Source organism: Oncorhynchus mykiss, chromosome 28 (assembly GCF_057628025.1).
Source record: "Oncorhynchus mykiss isolate SJ-2025 chromosome 28, ASM5762802v1, whole genome shotgun sequence".
Lineage (NCBI taxonomy): Eukaryota > Metazoa > Chordata > Actinopteri > Salmoniformes > Salmonidae > Oncorhynchus > Oncorhynchus mykiss.
In genome coordinates this window covers 1,958,007-1,977,935 of record NC_143049.1, presented here as the reverse complement: position 1 = coordinate 1,977,935, position 19,929 = coordinate 1,958,007, and the positions used below count along the sequence as shown (strand labels likewise).

The 19,929-nt window shown below is 42.2% G+C and overlaps 1 protein-coding gene across 1 annotated transcript in view; it reads right to left on the bottom strand.

Annotated features, from left to right (window-relative positions):
* prkci (protein kinase C, iota) overlaps positions 1 to 19,929 on the bottom strand; it is a 68,932-nt gene that overhangs the window by 19,607 nt on the left and 29,396 nt on the right. The window contains exons 6-7 of the mRNA XM_021588751.3: positions 1,111 to 1,248; positions 850 to 913 (exon numbers count right to left, since the gene is read on the bottom strand). Of these exons, the coding sequence (XP_021444426.1) occupies positions 850 to 913; positions 1,111 to 1,248 (202 nt within the window). The remainder of the gene's footprint in view (positions 1 to 849; positions 914 to 1,110; positions 1,249 to 19,929) is intronic.

Here is a 19,929-nt window from a genome sequence, read left to right as displayed (position 1 = left end):
CGACGGCAAGTACCCTAGTGAGGTTAACCACATTAATGATTTTGAGATAAAGACGATATTATAATACGCATTTTTTTGTATATCTTTTTTTTCTGCTCTGGATGTTGGAAATTCTCCCGCGATCCCATTTTCATATCAGGCAACCCCACACGGGGTCTCGTCCCCTAGTTTGGGAACCGCTGTGCTAATCTGTAGAGCACCTAGGCCTATATGTCTACATGATATGGTGCCATGGTAATAACATAATAAGAACACCTCATAGCTCAAGAATCTGGCTAGGTTACATACCTCCGCACGCTGGTTTTGTGGCTGTCTTTTCTTAAACAAGCCTTTGTATTTTGGCACTGTGCCAGATCCAGTCCATGGAAATACAGTAGCAAGAGCAGTTTCTTTAAATATAATTTCTGTCCACATGCAGCTATGCAAAGTTGGCTGCAGTAGTATTTACATATTTACAGTGAAAACAGTGAAATTTCTAGCAACGTAACGAGTCACGAGATCTGTTTTTTGCAGCCGTTTTAGTACAGGGAGAGAGAGGGAGAGATGGTAAACTCCACTGAACTAGTTTCAAGCTATGGAATCAATTGGGAGTTTCTGCGTTTTTGGGTAAACTTCTCCTTTAAACTTTCTAATTCAGTCAGCCACCAGTAGAGCACCTGACAGGACTTAAGGCCGTCTTAGTCCTACTGGATCCAGCTTAGTGACTCAGGTCTAGGGACAAGGTCTAAAGAAACAATTAATTGCGTCAAAATGTCTGATAGATCATCATAAACAACCTTAACCCACCAGGGCTAGTTTTCATTAAAAAGGAAGGGTGTGTGTGTGTGTGCGCGCGCGCGTATGTGTTACCTGGCTGTTCTGATCGGTCTAATGGAGTGATGGAGGCCCCTCTATCAGGCCCCATGATAGGCTCCTAGAAAGAGAGTGAGATGAAGAGCGAGAGAGAGTGTAAGAGGACACGTTGAGAAATATTGTGTCTCAGTCCTTTCTTAATGAAAATACAATATGTGTAGGGCCCAGAGTTTTCCGGGACAGGTCACGTGAAAAGACCAAGGTAAAACTCTGGGCACTAAGTATAAGAGACAGCACTAACCGCTCCCTGTTCCTCACCTGTATCATCTGTCGGCCACACTCCACGGTGACCAGTTTGTGACACTTCTTGTGGACCAGCAATTTGCAGTTGATGCATTTGTAACCTTGTCTCCCCAGACCCCAGATACGGTCTGTGCAGATGGCGCAGTGAGCTCTCTGGAAGACAAAGAAAACAAACCTTTAGAGAGAAAGAGAGACAGAGGGATAGAGGTTAACAGAGACGAAGAGAAAGAGGAAGAATGAGAAAGTAGTGAAGGAAGAGAGGTATATACAGTATATACAGTAGTTCCTCAAAGTTTTAGAGCCTATGACCATTTGTGTCAGATTGTGGTAACTTGCGTCATAGCACCACACTATCACAAGGGGGAGTTAGAATGCTGATCTATCGGTAGTCTAAACTGTGGCACAAATTGATGATATTTTCGCAAATGAATAGAGGTGTAAATGTTTAAGTCAGAGTCTCTCTTTGGCACTCGAGTCCTGAATCAGGTAACAACAAAAAAATGACCTGGCGGGTGGTCCCGAAGTTGAGAGAGAACATGGGTAAATACAATTGCGCAATTACACTTGACATGTAGACTGACAATTTTCTAAAAATAGGCACAGTGGGATTTTGATTTCTCTCCCTCTAAAAACAGATATAATTCTAAATAGCAAACGGGCATTATTTACCACAGTGTGAAAGAGGGATAGCCCCTCTATATAAAGTGAGTTTCTGAGTCCTTCTTTGCTGATGTGAAGAAGAAACTGAATGAGAGTCCAGCGAGGATAGGGAGGGGAAAATGGTGGCCCATATTTTCAAGACCTGAGATACTTCATGAATTTATGAAATGTACTAGTTTATTTAGGCAATTTAATATATTAATTTAGGCTTGGCATATTTAGGAGGCTATTTCGCAGCATAAAGCCATATATGTCAGCATAAAGCTGAGTGACTCACTCATTTGATGCTTTTGATCAAAATAAATAAGTAATCAAATTCTTTGATAGTCTTTAATAAATACATGTTTTGACCAAGTTAATCTGCTCATGTGTGTGTTCAATCATTTGTGAGATTGCGGTTACAATGAAGCACGTAAACTACATAAAATAAATCCTATTCATAATGAATAATCAGATGCGTTGCAGGCTTGTCATTTTTACTTATTAAATTATTTCAGATTTTATTTGATATTTTTAGACAACACAAAACACACATATGACAACTAAACTCAGCAAAAAAAGAAACGTCCCCTTTTCAGGACCATGTCTTTCAAAGATAATTAGTCAAAATCTAAATAACTTCACAGATCTTCATTGTAAATGGTTTAAACATGGTTTCCCATGCTTGTTCAACCATAAACAATTAATGAACATGCACCTATGGAACGGTCGTTAAGAAACTAACAGCTTGCGGTAGGCAATTACAGTCACAGTTATTAAAACTTAGGACACTAGAGGCCTTTCTACTGACTCTGAAAAACACCAAAAGAAAGATGCCCAGGGTCCCTGCTCATCTGCGTGAAAGTGACTTAGGCATGCTGCAAGGAGGCATGAGGACTGAAAATGTGGCCAGGGCAATAAATTGTAATGTCCGTACTGTGAGATGCCTAAGACAGCGCTACAGGGAGACAGGACGGACAGCTGATCGTCCTCTCAGTGGCGGACCACGTGTAACATCTGCACAGGATCGGTACATCCAAACATCACACCTGCTGGACAGGTACAGGATGGCAACAACTGCCCGAGTTACACCAGGAATGCACAATTCCTCCATCAGTGCTCAGACTGTCCGCAATAGGCTGAGAGAGGCTGGACTGAGGGCTTATAGGCCTGTTGTAAGGCAGGTCCTCATCAGACATCGCCGGCAACAACGTCGCCTATGGGCACAAACCCACCGTCGCTGGACCAGACAGGACTGGCAAAAAGTGCTCTTCACTGACGAGTCAGGATTTTGTCTAGAGGTCGACCGATTATGATTTTTCAACGGCGATACCAATAACGATTATTGGAGAACAAAAAAAGCAGATGTTCCTTCATTGCTCAGAACATGAGAACATATGAAAGCTGGTGGTTCCTTTTATCATGAGTCTTCAATATTCCCAGGTAAGAAGTTTTAGGTTGTAGTTATTATAGGAATTATAGGACTATTTCTCTCTGTACCATTTGTATTTCATATACCTTTGACTATAGGATGTTCTTATAGGCACTTTAGTATTGCCAGTGTAACAGTACAGCTTCCATACCTCTCCTCGCTCCTACCTGGGCTCGAACCAGGAACACAACGACAACAGCCACCCTTGAAGCAGCGTACCCATGCAGAGCAAGGGGAACAACTACTCCAAGTCTCAGAGCGAGTGACGTTTGAAACGCTATTAGCGCGCACCCCGCTAACTAGCTAGCCATTTCACATCATTACACCAGCCTAATCTCGGGAGTTGATAGGCTTGAAGTCATAAACAGCAGAGCTGCTGGCAAAACGCATGAAAGTGCTGTTTGAATGAATGCTTATGAGCCTGCTGGTGCCTACCATCGCTCAGTCAGACTGCTCTATCAAATCATAGACTTAATTATAACATAATAAATACACAGAAATGCGAGCCTTAGGTCATTAATATGGTCGAATCCGGAAACTATCATCTCGAAAACAAGACGTTTATTCTTTCAGTGAAATATGTAACCGTTCCAGTTTTTATCCAACGGGTGGCATCCATCAGTCTAAATATTCCTGTTACATTGCACAACCTTCAATGTTAGTTATGTCATAATTACGGAAAATTCTGGCAAATTAGTTCGCAATGAGCCAGGCGGCCCAAACTGTCTGCGTGCAATGAACGCAAGAGAAGTGACAATTTCACCTGGTTAATATTGCCTGCTAACCTGGATTTCTTTTAGCTAAATATGCAGGTTTACAAATATATACTTCTGTGTATTGAAGAAAGGCATTGGTGTTTATGGTTAGGTACCCGTTGGAGCAACGACAGTCCTTTTTCGCGAATGCGCACTGCATCGACTATATGCAACGCAGGACACGCTAGATAAGATCATGTGTAACTAGTGATAACTAGTGATTATTTTTTTTATTTTTTTTTTACCTTTATTTAACCAGGCAAGTCAGTTAAGAACAAATTCTTATTTTCAATGACGGCCTGGGAACAGTGGGTTAACTGCCTGTTCAGGGGCAGAACGATAGATTTGTACCTTGTCAGCTCGGGGGTTTGAACTCGCAACCTTCCGGTTACTAGTCCAACGCTCTAACCACTAGGCTACTCTGCCGCCCCATTATGATTGATTAAGTTTAATGCTAGCTAGCAACTTACCTTGGCTTCTTACTGCATTCGCTTAACAGGCGGGCTCCTCGTAAGGCAGGTGGTGAGAGCGTTGGACTAGTTAACCGTAAGGTTGCAAGATTGGATCCCTGAGCTGACAGGGTAAAAATCTGTCGTTCTGCCCCTGAACAAGGCAGTTAACCTTTTTGGGATTGGGGGCAGCATTTTCACTTTTGGATGAATAGCGTGCCCAGACAGAACTACTCTGTCCCAAATGCTAATATATGCATATTATTATTGGATAGAAAATACTCTGAAGTTTCTAAAACTGTTTGAATGATGTATGTAAGTATAACAGAACTCATATGGAAGGCAAAAACCTGAGAAAAGATCCAACTAGGAAGTGGGAAATCTGAGGTTTGTAGTTTTTCAACTCTGCCCCCATTGAAGATACAGGGTGATATTAGTTGTTTCACTTTCCAAGGCTTCCACTAGATGTCAACAGTACTTAGAACCTGTTTGAGGATTCTACTCTAAAGGAGGGGCTCATAAAGGCTGAGTGAGTGGTCTGGCAGAGTGCCACAGCCTCGGTCTGGCACGCTCACGTGAAAAGCAGCTACGTTCCACTTCATTTGTACAGACAAAGGAATTGTCCGGTTGGAACATTAAGGAAGTTTTATGTTAAAAACATCCTACAGATTGATTCCATACTTAGTTTGGCATGTTTCTACAGGCTGTAACGGAACTTTTTGAACTTTTCGTCCAACGTTCGGCGCGACTTGAACGCGCTTTTGGATTTGTTTTCCAAACGCCCTAACGTAAGAAGATATTTGGACATAACTGATGGACATTATCGAACAAATCAAACATTTATGGTGGAACTGGGATTCCTGGGAGTGCATTCTGATGAAGATAATCAAAGGTAAGTGAATATTTAAAATGCTATTTCTGAGTAATGTTGACGACCCGATATCCCAATATCGGGTATCTTTTTGGCTGCTTTGTTGTCTAGAGGCTGTCCTCAGATTATTGCATGGTTTGCTTTCTTCGTAAAGTTTAAAAAAAATCTGACACAGCGGTTGCATTAAGGAGAAGTTTATCTAAAGTTCCATGTATAATAGTCGTATCTTTATCAATGTTTATTATGAGTATTTCTGTAAATTGATGAGGCTCTCTGCACAATCACCGCATGTTTTAGAACTACTGAACATAACGCGCCAATGTAAACTCCTATGTCCTATGAGTGTCAGCTGATGATCATCAAAGGTTAGTGATTAATTTTATCTCTATTTCTGCTTTTTGTGACTCCTCTCTTTGGCTGGAAAAATGGCTGTGTTTTTCTGTGGCTTGGTGGTGACCTAACAATTGTTTGTGGTGCTTTCGCTGTAAATCCTTTTTGAAATCAGACACTGTGGCTGGATTAACGCGAATTTTATCTTTAAAATTGTGTCAAATACTTGTATGCTTGAAGAAAAGTAATTATGAGATTTTTATTGTTTTGAACTTGGTGCCCTGCACTTTCACTGGCTGTTGCGGGGGGGGGACAGGTTAACCCACCGTTCCTAGGCCGTCATTGAAAATAAAAATGTGTTCTTAACTGACTTGCCTAGTTAAATAAAGATGAATGAAAAGGCGTAAAAATAAAATAAAATAAATATATTTTTTTATTGGCAAAATCAGCGTCCGAAATTACCGATTGTTATGAAAACTTGAAATCGGCCATTCCGATTAATCGGTCGACCTCTAGTTTTGTCTCACCAGGGCTGATGGTCGGATTCGCGTTTATCGTCGAAGGAATGAGCATTACACCGAGGCCTGAACTCTGGAGCGGGATCAATTTGGAGGTGGAGGGTCCGTCATGGTCTGGGGTGGTATGTAACAGCATCATCGGACTGAGCTTGTTGTCATTGCAGGCAATCTCAACAACCTCCTCCCTCATGTGGTAACCTTCCTGCAGGCTCATCCTGACATGACCCTCCAGCATGGCAATGCCACCAGCCATACTGCTCGTTCCGTGCGTGATTTCCTGCAAGACAGGAATGTCAGTGTCCTGCCATGGCCAGCGAAGAGCCAAGCTCTCAATCTCATTGAGCACCTCTGGGATCTGTTGGATCGGCGGGTGAGGGCTAGGGCCATTCCCCACAGAAATGTCCGGGAACTTTCAGGTGCCTTGGTGGAAGAGTGGGGTAACATCTCACAGCAAGAACTGGCAAATCTGGTGCAGTCCATGAGGAGGAGATGCACTGCAGTAGTTAATGCAGCTGGAAGCCAAAACCAGATACTAATTGTTACTTTTGATTTTGACACCCCCCCCCCCCCCCCCTTCATTCAGTGACACATTAATCAATTTCTATTAGTCACATGTCTGTGGAACTTGTTCAGTTTATGTCTCAGTTGTTGAAATTTATGTTCATACAAATATTTACACATGTTAAGTTTGCTGAAAATAAAAGCAGTTGACAGTGAGAGGAAGTTTCTTTTTTTGCTGAGTTTACATCACACCTGCCCAGACCCACCTGCTCACACACCTATCTCCAGTGTCCTCATCACTCTCCACCACATGGCCTCAAACCGCACCATTTTGTTTCTCTACGTCGCCGACACACACGTTCAACATTTGGATAATAAAGCAATTTAAAAGGCTGACGTTGGTTGAATTTAAGTTTAAGAATACTTTTTTTTCAAGATGATTAGTGGATGTGTGGTTTCAGAGAGCAACCAGCTGTGAGCCTGTGACCAGACACGGTGGATAAAGAGTCACCTTCAGATGGATGTGTGGTTTCAGAGAGCAACCAGATCTCTGAAACCAGAAAAGTATCATCTATAACCCATAGGGTATCTCACTGCACCCTTATATACCATGTCTTGAAATATGCAGACAGATTAAAAGTTCATTTCCATTGTAATAATTTCTAACTCCACCCATAACTTTTGGACATCATAACATTCCCAGAAGGCATGGATTATTATAACCTAGTGAAAAATGTACCTGGTAAATCTAATTTAAATGTACTGCAGGCCTAAAACCTATGGGTTTAAACTTCTGAATGAATGATTATATTGATGATAGAAACAGCCTCTTAATGAGTTCCGAGAGTCAATCCGTTACCCAACAAAATAATTTATTTTGCCCAATTGTTTTTATGACTCCAGACAGTAGGCTATTATTGCTCTTTTCCTGCATTAATTAAAAAATAAACCACGCTATGAATCAAGAATAGATTTTAAATCACAATGAAATGCGGCACACTAACAACTCAAATCTCTTTAAAAAGCCTTAAATATTATACAATAAAAAAATATACTAAAACAATAACTTCAAAAACAGTCCATTTATCACTGGATTTCTTCAAATTGCTGTGTGGGAAAAGGATGCCATCCACCGTGTCTGGTCCCAGGCTCACAGCTGGTATCCATCTGAAGGTGACTCTTTATCCACCGTGTCTGGTCCCAGGCTCACAGCTGGTATCCATCTGAAGGTGACTCTTTATCCACCCTGCCTGGTCCCAGGCTCACAGCTGGTTGCTCTCTGAAACCACACATCCATCTGAAGGTGACTCTTTATCCACCCTGCCTGGTCACAGGCTCACAGCTGGTTTCTCTCTGAAATCACACATCCATCTGAAGGTGAGTTTTTATCCACCGTGCCTGGTCCCAGGCTCACAGCTGGCTTCTCTCTGAAACCACACATCCATCTGAAGGTGACTCTTTATCCACCCTGCCTGGTCACAGGCTCACAGCTGGCTTCTCTCTGAAACCACACATCCATCTGAAGGTGACTCTTTATCCACCCTGCCTGGTCACAGGCTCACAGCTGGTTGCGCTCTGAAACCACACATCCATCTGAAGGTGACTCTTTATCCACCCTGCCTGGTCACAGGCTCACAGCTGGTTGCTCTCTGAAACCACACATCCATCTGAAGGTAACTCTTTATCCACCCTGCCTGGTCACAGGCTCACAGCTGGTTTCTCTCTGAAACCACACATCCATCTGAAGGTGACGCCTTATCCTTTGGAACCTCACAATTACCAGGTGGACAGTAAGCCTCGAGGCGATAGAGGACATCAACAAGATCCACTCGCTCAACTCTGGGACCACCTGATTTTTTATGCCTGATGCAGGACTTTAGTCGATAGGAGAGAGACTGACTGTAACGGGCGGCAGGGTAGCCTAGTGGTTAGAGTGTTGGACTAGTAACCGGAAGGTTGCGAGTTCAAACCCCCGAGCTGACAAGGTACAAATCTGTCGTTCTGCCCCTGAACAGGCAGTTAACCCACTGTTCCCAGGCCGTCATTGAAAATAAGAATTTGTTCTTAACTGACTTGCCTGGTTAAATAAAGGTTAAAAAAAAAAAAAAAAATAAAAAAAAATAAAAAAATAAAAAAAACATTCACACCTCCATTAATATACAATAGGATAGTCTAATAGCTCAGCTAGGTGTAAAAAAAAAAACCCCAATTTGTGCCACAGTTTAGACTACCAATAGATGGTTTCAGAGTTGAGGCTTAACTTCATCGATATAGGGGGCGCTCTTTTAATTTTTGGATGAAAACGTTCGTTTTAAACAAGATATTTTGTCACGAAAAGATGCTCGACTATGCATATAATTGACCGCTTTGGAAAGAAAACACTGACGTTTCCAAAACTGCAAAGATATTGTCTGTGAGTGCCACAGAACTGATGTTACAGGCGAAACCCAGATAAAAATCCAATCAGGAAGTGCCGCATTTTTTTGAAACCGCCTCATTCCAATGACTTCTTATATGGCTGTGGAGGAGCTAGGAGTCAGCTTACGTTTTCCACGTTTTCCCCAAGGTGTCTGCAGCATTGTGACGTATTTGTAGGCATATCATTGGAAGATTGACCATAAGAGACTACATCTACCAGGTGGTCGCTTGGTGTCCTCCGTCGCAATTATTGCGTAATCTCCAGCTGCAGTATTTTTCCGTTTGCCTCTGATGAGAAACCGACTGCCAGGAATGATTTTTCATCGAATAGAATTGTGAAAAACACCTTGAGGATTGATTCTAAACAACGTTTGCCATGTTTCTGTCGATATTATGGAGCTAATTTGGAAAAAAGTTTGAATGCTAGGCTTAATGCTATGCTAGGCTATCAATACTCTTACACAAATGCTTGTGTAGCTTTGGTTAAAGCATATTTTGAAAATCTGAGATGACAGTGTTGTTAACAAAAGGCTAAGCTTGTGTTTCAATATATTTATTTCATTTCATTTGCGATTTTCATGAATAGGAAATGGTGCATTATGGTAATGAGCTTGAGGCTATGATTACGCTCCCGGATACGGGATTGCTTGACGCTAGAGGTTAAGTATTCTAAAGTTGTAAATTTCTAACGCAATATCACAGACCAGATTTGCCCTCACGAAAAATGCATGAACCTATACAAATATATACATTATAATCCACATAGTTCAAACAAAATTAGCTGTAGCGAGAGGTGATTGCATGCTAAAGACAATCAGAAAGAATGTGTCTTTAACCCTGAATTATAATAGAACTTATTTTGAATGAAAGCCAGGAAATTTGGACTCCAGACCAAAGGACAAATTTTCCACCGGTCTAATGTCCATTGCTCGTGTTTCTTGGCCCAAGCAAGTCTCTTCTTATTATTGGTGTCCTTTAGTAGTGGTTTCTTTGCAGAAATTCGACAATGAAGGCCTGATTTACGCAGTCTCCGCTGAACAGTTGATGTTGAGAAGTGTCTGTTACTTGAACTGTGAAGCATTTATTTGGGTTGGAATCTGAGGTGCCATTAATTGCGGATTTCTGAGGCTGGTAACTTGAATTAACTTAACCTCTGCTGCAGAGGTTAAAGCAGATTAATGTGCTTAATTTCATCAAGATGGCGGCAGGGCAGTTTTGCTGAGCTTGTTGTGTCACACTGTTTGTTACAAGTTTTTATTACTTAGCAAAACCGTTATAGGCTGTGAGAGTTGTAATTAAACAACAGGAAAAATCTAAAATCCTACAGGATCAAAGCAATTAAAAAAGTTAAATTGACATCTGCTGGTTTCTACACAAGGAGATAAAGCCGGTGTGGTGCCCTCCCTGAAAGCCGAGAGAGGATACATCTGTGCTGTGACTGACGGTCTAGACACGATGGGCCGACTAGCCTTGGATACTCAGACGGTCAGGTTATTATCTGTGTTTTGCCAATCTACCGGAGTCATCCGACTCCTCTCCTGCCTCCCTGTGCGGTAGAAGACGGAGGTTGGTATCTGCGCTGTGATATAACGTCTAGATGTGCTGGGCTTCCTAGCCCAGGATACCTCTGCCGGGTGGACTAGCCACTAGTAATTGGTCTACGAAGCCTTTTCTGCCTCACGGTGCGGTAGCATACTGCAAGGCGACTGGGTGCACTTACCAGACCCACACACTGGGCGAAATCCCTGTCAGTACATTCCTGCAGCGGCTGTTGAACGCACTGACCATTCCAAGGCAATAACGCTCGGGCACACACTTGCTTTCTAACTCTACTAGACCTGTAGGCTACAGCTATGCAATCTCCCTGACCCAGAGATACTGCTAAACCCTACTTTGACTGATGGTATAGCAGCTGTAGTCTTTCAGAGGGATCCCATTGTGTTACCATTTGACTCCTACTGTGACATTCACATAAAACTTTAATCTACAGGGTTTGGTCTGGCTAAAAACTGTGTTGTAATCAGATGACTCTAGTTTGGATTATTTTGAATCATCTAAGTGCAGAGTGATTTTAGGAAATAACAAATAAAGGTGTTTAATTATTCTTCTGCTTTTGGTGTCAGGAAACATTCACCCAAACCCAGGCCCATTGGCTACGGATGAACTTCCCACTCCAAATGACTTTAAAACTAGATCAGGGTTGGGACTGATGCATATTAAATGTGAGGAGTTTGATGCCGAAATTGGACATGATAAAAGTCTGGGTTCACACTGCTGACCCAGATGTCTTAGTACTGTCCGAGACCTGGCTTAAGAAATCTAAATCAGTCTAAAGGCTTGGATAGTTATGTTTATCGATGTGACCAACAAAGGGGGAGGTATAGCCATCTATATTAAAGACATATGTGGTTACTGAACTAAAGTCTTTATCTAAACCAAAACAGTGAGTTTTTAGCATTGAAGCTGCAGTTATCAAAAGTTGTAAACTTAGATTTGATAGGATGTTATAGACCTCCAACTGCAAAAGTAGAATCCCTGGATTCTCTGGCTGAACTGATGCGTGGTTGGGGGAAAAATTAAATGGTCCTCGTGGGCGATTTAAACTGGGATTGGTTATCTCCAAACTCGGAGGTCATGAGAGGACTGTGCAATGAATGACATTTCACTCAAATTATAAATGCGGTTACAAGACTCAATCCCAAAGACATCTCTAAATCAACACTTATTGACGTTATTCTAACAAACAATCTGCATATATACACGGCCGTTGGGATTTTCGCTAATGATTTAAGTGATCATTGTGCAGTTGCTTGCATTAGAGACACCAAAATCCCCTCTCGGTTCTGAGTCAAACAAAATGTTACGCAGTTCTGTGAGCAGGCATTCCCACATTAACTTTCTGCATGCAACTGGGATAGGATTGTACTTATTCCATATATCGAAGAGGCATTCTCATGTTCTACTATCTGTGATAAACACGCCCCTCTCAAAAAGTACCGGGGAAGAGGTCGAGACAATCGACAAGAATAAACTGCTTGACATGTTTATTGAGCATTTTACTCAAGCCGGGCATTTATTTGATGAACTCCTTCCAAACATCTCAAATGAGGCTGTGAATGAAACTGCCACATGCCGGCCTACGGGTCATTTATTTCATTTGACCGAGATTGAGCTTTCAGAAGTTGTAAAGGAACTCAAATCTATTGCTATTAAGAAAGCAGCTGGCCCGGATGAATTAAACCCTTATTTAAACAAAAATTGGTGCAGAGATCATTGCTGCCCCTCTCACTCATGTATTAAAATCTTTCATTGGCAAATAATACCATTCCAAAAGTCTGGAAAGTAGCCTATACATAAAGGTGGAGATCCGTCCCTGTTGCATAATTATCGTCCCATATCCGAACTGTCTGCACTGGCAAAAGTTTTGGAAAACCTGGTGAACTCAGTTGAAAGACTTTCTTTATAATAACTCAGTTATATCTCAATTCCAGTCAGGTTTTAGAGCCAAGCATAGTACAATTACTGCTGAAAGTAAGGTTGTAGGTGACATTCTAGATGCGCAGGACAAGAAAAATCACTGTTTCTCCCTTTTTATTGACGAATTGAAGGCCTTCGACACTGTTGACCATGCCCTGCTGTTGTATAGACTAAAAAAGGTTGGTTTAAGTGTTGATGCATAGGATTGGTTCCAAAACTACCTTTCTGACAGAACACAGTGTGTAGCACAAAAGGGTGTGAAGGAGTTCCCCAGGACTCAATTTTAGGTCTGATCCTTTTTAAACTGTATATAAATGATATAGGGAAGACTGTTGACTCTGCAAACCTCCATTTGTATGCTGATGACACATTAATTCTAGCATGTCTAATATTGAGCCTTTTCAGGACTTACAGTTAGCCTTTGATGTTATTCAAAGGCAGCTTTTCCAATTTAAACTTGTGCTTAATGAAAAAGGAAAACAAAGTTTATGGTTCTCTTCCCTGAAAGTTAACAAATGAGTCAATTGCATATTTGAACTATAACAGGCCAGCAAATTGATAGGGTCACCTCCTATAAGTATCTTAGGATTTGGTTAGATGAGAAGTTGAATTTTAAACAGTACATTGATACCTTGACCAAGAAACTGAAGTTGAAATTGGATTTCTATTACAGGAACAAATCTTGCTTTTCAATATTAGTCAGAAAATATATATATATATTTTTTAAATTTTATAAAATCAGTGCTGGATTATAGTGATATTGTCTATATGCAGGCCTCAGCAAGTACCTTAAAGTCAGGACACAGTGTATCATGTTGCTTTAAGATTTATTACAAACGCTAGATCACGGACCCATCACTGTGATTTGCATGCTATGGTGCAATGGACTTCTCTCTCCACCAGGAGGCTAAAGCACTGGTAAACTTGTGTACAAAGCATTGATGGGACAACTCCCTTTGTATCTCTGTTCTTTACTGACCAGATCAGTCACTCAATACAGTCTTCGTTCAGTCGCTGCTGTCCTCATCTGTTCCTAAGGCTAGAACTGAGATGGGGAAACAATATTTTTCCCATAACGCCCTTTCACCCTGGAACATGATTCAGAAGATTTTAAAGTTAGGGGAGTTAGTGTCCTGTTTTTAAGACCACACTGTTTGTGAAAAATGCAGTTGTTTCGAATTTTCAATTGTATCTAACTTGTGACACTGTCTTTTCAGTGTATTCTGTATCTTTCTGTAATGATTTATGGACACGCTGCTATTTTCCCTGTTTTGCCTTCTTACCAAGTCAACCTATTTTGCGAGGGTAACAACCTCAATGGGTTTTACCTGGTTAAATAAAAAAAAATATATATTTTTAATTCTGGGTCTTCCTTTCCTGTGGCGGTCCTCAGAGCCAGTTTCATCGTAGCGCTCGATGGTTTTTGCGACTGTAGTTGAAGAAACATTCAAAGTTCTTGACATTTTCCGGATGTACTGACCATGTCTTAAAGTAATGACGGACTGTCGTTTCTCTTTGTTTATTTGCACTGTTCTTGTCATAATATGGACTTTGTCTTTTACCAAATAGGGCTCTCTTTTGTATACCAACCTACCTTGTCACAACACAACTGATTGGCTCAAACATATTGAAGAAAGAAATTCCAGAAATACATTTTTAACAAGTCAAACCGGTGAATTGAAATGCATTTCAGGTGACTACCTCATGAAGCTGGTTGAGAGAATGCCAAGAGTACTTGGCATTCGGCGCCGACAGAGATGGCCGCCTCGCTTCGCGTTCCTAGGAAACTATGCAGTTTTTTGTTTTTTACATGTTATTTCTTACATTAGTACCCCAGGTCATCTTAGGTTTCATTACATACAGTCGAGAAGAACTACTGAATATAAGATCAGCGTCAACTCACCATCAGTACGACCAAGAATATGTTTTTCGCGACGCGGATCCTGTGTTCTGCCTTACAAACAGGACAACGGAGTGGATCCCATGCAGCGACCCAAAAAAACGACTCCGAAAAAGAGGGAAACGAGGCGGTCTTCTGGTCAGACTCCGGAGACGGGCACACCGTGCACCACTCCCTAGCATTCTTCTTGCCAATGTCCAGTCTCTTGACAACAAGGTTGATGAAATCCGAGCAAGGGTAGCATTCCAGAGGGACATCAGAGACTAACGTTCTTTGCTTCACGGAAACGTGGCTCACTGGAGAGACGCTATCTGAGGCGGTGCAGCCAACGGGTTTCTCCACGCATCGCGCAGACAGAAACAAACATCTTTCTGGTAAGAAGAGGGGCGGGGGCGTATGCCTTATGGCTAACGTGACATGGTGTGATGAAAGAAACATACAGGAACTCAAATCCTTCTGTTCACCTGATTTAGAATTCCTCACAATCAAATGTAGGCCGCATTATCTACCAAGAGAATTCTCTTCGATTATAATCACAGCCGTATATATCCCCCCCCCAAGCAGACACATCGATGGCTCTGAACAAACTTTATTTAACTCTTTGCAAACTGGAAACCATTTATCCGGAGGCTGCATTCATTGTAGCTGGGGATTTTAACAAGGCTAATCTGAAAACAAGACTCCCTAAATTTTATCAGCATATCGATTGCGCAACCAGGGGTGGAAAGACCTTGGATCATTGTTACTCTAACTTCCGCGACGCATATAAGGCCCTGCCCCGCCCCCCTTTCGGAAAAGCTGACCACGACTCCATTTTGTTGATCCCTGCCTACAGACAGAAACTAAGACAAGAGGCTCCCACGCTGAGGTCTGTCCAACGCTGGTCCGACCAAGCTGACTCCACACTCCAAGACTGCTTCCTTCAAGTGGACTGTGACATGTTTTGTATTGCGTCAGATAACAATATTGACGAATACGCTGATTCGGTGTGCGAGTTCATTAGAACGTGCGTTGAAGATGTCGTTCCCATAGCAACGATTAAAACATTCCCTAACCAGAAACCGTGGATTGATGGCAGCATTCGCGTGAAACTGAAAGCGCGAACCACTGCTTTTAATCAGGGCAAGGTGTCTGGTAACATGACCGAATACAAACAGTGCAGCTATTCCCTCCGCAAGGCTATCAAACAAGCTAAGCGTCAGTACAGAGACAAAGTAGAATCTCAATTCAACGGCTCAGACACAAGAGGCATGTGGCAGGGTCTACAGTCAATCACGGACTACAGGAAGAAATCCAGCCCAGTCACGGACCAGGATGTCTTGCTCCCAGGCAGACTAAATAACTTTTTTGCCCGCTTTGAGGACAATACAGTGCCACTGACACGGCCTGCAACGAAAACATGCGGTCTCTCCTTCACTGCAGCCGAGGTGAGTAAGACATTTAAACGTGTTAACCCTCGCAAGGCTGCAGGCCCAGACGGCATCCCCAGCCGCGCCCTCAGAGCATGCGCAGACCAGCTGGCCGGTGTGTTTACGGACATATTCAATCAATCCCTATACCAGTCTGCTGTTCCCACATGCTTCAAGAGGGCCACCATTGTTCCTGTTCCCAAGAAAGCTAAGGTAACTGAGCTAAACGACTACCGCCCCGTAGCACTCACTTCCGTCATCATGAAGTGCTTTGAGAGACTTGTCAAGGACCAGATCACCTCCACCCTACCTGACACCCTAGACCCACTCCAATTTGCTTACCGCCCAAATAGGTCCACAGACGATGCAATCTCAACCACACTGCACACTGCCCTAACCCATCTGGACAAGAGGAATACCTATGTGAGAATGCTGTTCATTGACTACAGCTCGGCATTCAACACCATAGTACCCTCCAAGCTCGTCATCAAGCTCGAGACCCTGGGTCTCGACCCCGCCCTGTGCAACTGGGTACTGGACTTCCTGACGGGCCGCCCCCAGGTGGTGAGGGTAGGCAACAACATCTCCTCCCCGCTGATCCTCAACACTGGGGCCCCACAAGGGTGCGTTCTGAGCCCTCTCCTGTACTCCCTGTTCACCCACGACTGCGTGGCCACGCACGCCTCCAACTCAATCATCAAGTTTGTGGACGACACAACAGTGGTAGGCTTGATTACCAATAACGACGAGACGGCCTACAGGGAGGAGGTGAGGGCCCTCGGAGTGTGGTGTCAGGAAAATAACCTCACACTCAACGTCAACAAAACTAAGGAGATGATTGTGGACTTCAGGAAACAGCAGAGGGAACACCCCCCTATCCACATCGATGGAACAGTAGTGGAGAAGGTAGCAAGATTTAAGTTCCTCGGAATACACATCACAGACAAACTGAATTGGTCCACTCACACAGACAGCATTGTGAAGAAGGCGCAGCAGCGCCTCTTCAACCTCAGGAGGCTGAAGAAATTCGGCTTGTCACCAAAAGCACTCACAAACTTCTACAGATGCACAATCGAGAGCATCCTGGCGGGCTGTATCACCGCCTGGTACGGCAACTGCTCCGCCCTCAACCGTAAGGCTCTCCAGAGGGTAGTGAGGTCTGCACAACGCATCACCGGGGGCAAACTACCTGCCCTCCAGGACACCTACACCACCCGATGTTACAGAAAGGCCATAAAGATCATCAAGGACATCAACCACCCGAGCCACTGCCTGTTCACCCCGCGATCATCCAGAAGGCGAGGTCAGTACAGGTACATCAAAGCTGGGACCGAGAGACTGAAAAACAGCTTCTATCTCAAGGCCATCAGACTGTTAAACAGCCACCACTAACATTGAGTGGCTGCTGCCAACACACTGACACTGACTCAACTCCAGCCACTTTAATGATGGGAATTGATGGGAAATGATGTAAATATATCACTAGCCACTTTAAACAATGCTACCTTATATAATGTTACTTACCCTACATTATTCATCTCATATGCATACGTATATACTGTACTCTATATCATCGACTGTATCCTTATGTAATACATGTATCACTAGCCACTTTAACTATGCCACTTTGTTTACATACTCATCTCATATGTATATACTGTACTCGATACCATCTACTGTATCTTGCCTATGCTGCTCTGTACCATCACTCATTCATATATCCTTATGTACATATTCTTTATCCCCTTACACTGTGTACAAGACAGTAGTTTTGGAATTGTTAGTTAGATTACTTGTTGGTTATTACTGCATTGTCGGAACTAGAAGCACAAGCATTTCGCTGATTTGAGTGTGCAAAGCTGTCATCAAGGCAATGGGTGGCTATTTGAAGAATCTCAAATATAAAAATGTTTTTTGATTTGTTTAAAAGTTTTTGGGTGTGTCACTCCCTGTGTGTTATTTCATAGTCTTGATGTCTTCACTATTATTCTACAATGTAGGAAACAGTAAAAATAAAACCTTGGAATGAGTAGGCGTGTCCAAACTTTTGACTGGTACTGTGTTGACTACACAAGTGATGTCTGCCAAATTAAAAAAGTTGATGGCTTAGCCATAAAGCCTTTGTCACTAAAACCAAAAAAAATTAAAGAAAGTTTAACATTTCTTCAAGACCCGAGTTATTACATTTACTTGTAAAATGTTACCGAATAGAAAAATTTGAAAGAAAAATTTGGCCATTGCCAAGCGGCGAATGGAGTGAAAGAGGACGCAACAAAGCTGTGGGCCAGGTGTGAATGGTTAAGCAGCCTTTCCAATAAATTGGAGTACAAAAGAATCCATCCACCATTGATGGGCTATCAGCAGGACAATAGACTCTTGCTGAGTTTAGGGACTTTAACAGACCTTTGCAAGACATGTCACTTCACCAATCTCTCTGCATAGCCCACCACATGCACTGTTTTCTAACCACATCTGGATGGATCCATAACGAATTACTATGGGAATAAATTTCACTGAATGACAGAAATATTGGAATAAAGTGGGCTAATGCAACTGCAGCCATAAAATTGTTGCTTACTAAAACACCCAAAGTCAACCAATTGTTATAATAGGATTTGAAGCAAGCATGGAGACTGGTCTTCATAAATCAGATGTTTCTTGCCACTGAATCTCTGTTTGGGTATTGGTTAGCCTACAATTAGGGTGTGGAAATGTTCAGATTATTTTGCTCTTCACTCGCAGTCCCTTAGTAACCTAGGCCTACTCCCGACCGGTCACGTTGTACAGCACCATATTTTCATAACGGAAGCCCCGAGGCCTACATAGGCTACTGTAAAATGCATTTTTTCTTGGAATAGAAACACCATAATATTGATCAATTTAATGAAGCTACATTTCTGACAGTATAAACAGCACAACAAATACAATAATAATTAACAAAAAAATATAATCAATCAATCTCATACAATGCATTCGGGAAAATATTCAGACCCCTTAACTTTTTCCACAATTTGTTAAGTTACAGCCTGAATAATAACATCCGGCTGTGATTGGGAGTCCCATAGGGCGGCGCACAATTGGCCCAGCGTCATCTGGGTTTGGCCGGGCTAGGCCGTCATTGTAAATAAGAAAATGTTCAACTGACTTGCCTAGTTAAACAAAGGTTTAATTTTTTTCAAATCAAATAATAAAAAATGTTTTTGATTAAATTATTTCTCAATCTACACACAATAGCCCATAATGACAAATAGAATATAGGTTAAGAAATGTCTGCAAATGTATAATAAAAAAAAAAAAAACAGAAATACCTTATTTACCTAAGTAATCAGACCCTGGGGTAAATTCAATTGATTCGTGATGATTTGGGAAGGCAAACACCTGTCTATATGAGGTCCCACAGTTGACGGTGCATGTCAGAGCAAAAACCAAGCCATGAGGTCGAAGGAATTGAACTCTCCTAACCTATGGTTAGGTACATTATTGCAACGATTCTGCTTTTTTCGAGAATGTGCTTTTGTTAAATCATCACCCGTTCGGCGAAGTTGAAGTAGGCTGTGATTCGAATTAACAGGCACCGCATTGATTATATGCAACGCAGAACAAGCTAGTAATATCATCAACCATGCATTAGGGGGCGCTATTAAAATTTTGGGATGAAAAACGTTCCCGTTTTAAACAAGATATTTTGTCACGAAAAGATGCTCGACTATGCATATAATTGACCGCTTTGGAAAGAAAACACTGACGTTTCCAAAACTGCAAAGATATTGTCTGTGAGTGCCACAGAACTGATGTTACAGGCGAAACCCAGATAAAAATCCAACCAGGAAGTGCCGCATTTTTTAAAACCGCCTCATGCCAGTGACTCCTTATATGGCTGTGAATGAGCTACGAATGAGCTTACGTTTTCCACGTATTCCCCAAGGTGTCTACAGCATTGTGAAGTCTTTTTAGGCATTTCCATTGAAGAATGGCCGTAAGGGACCATATATAGCAAGTGGTCACATGGTGTCTCCCGCAGAAAATCTTGCGTAAAATACTGACGTAGCCATTTTTCCAATCGCTTCTTATGAGAAACCAATTGCCTCGACGGATATATTATCGAATATATATGTTAAAAACACCTTGAGGATGG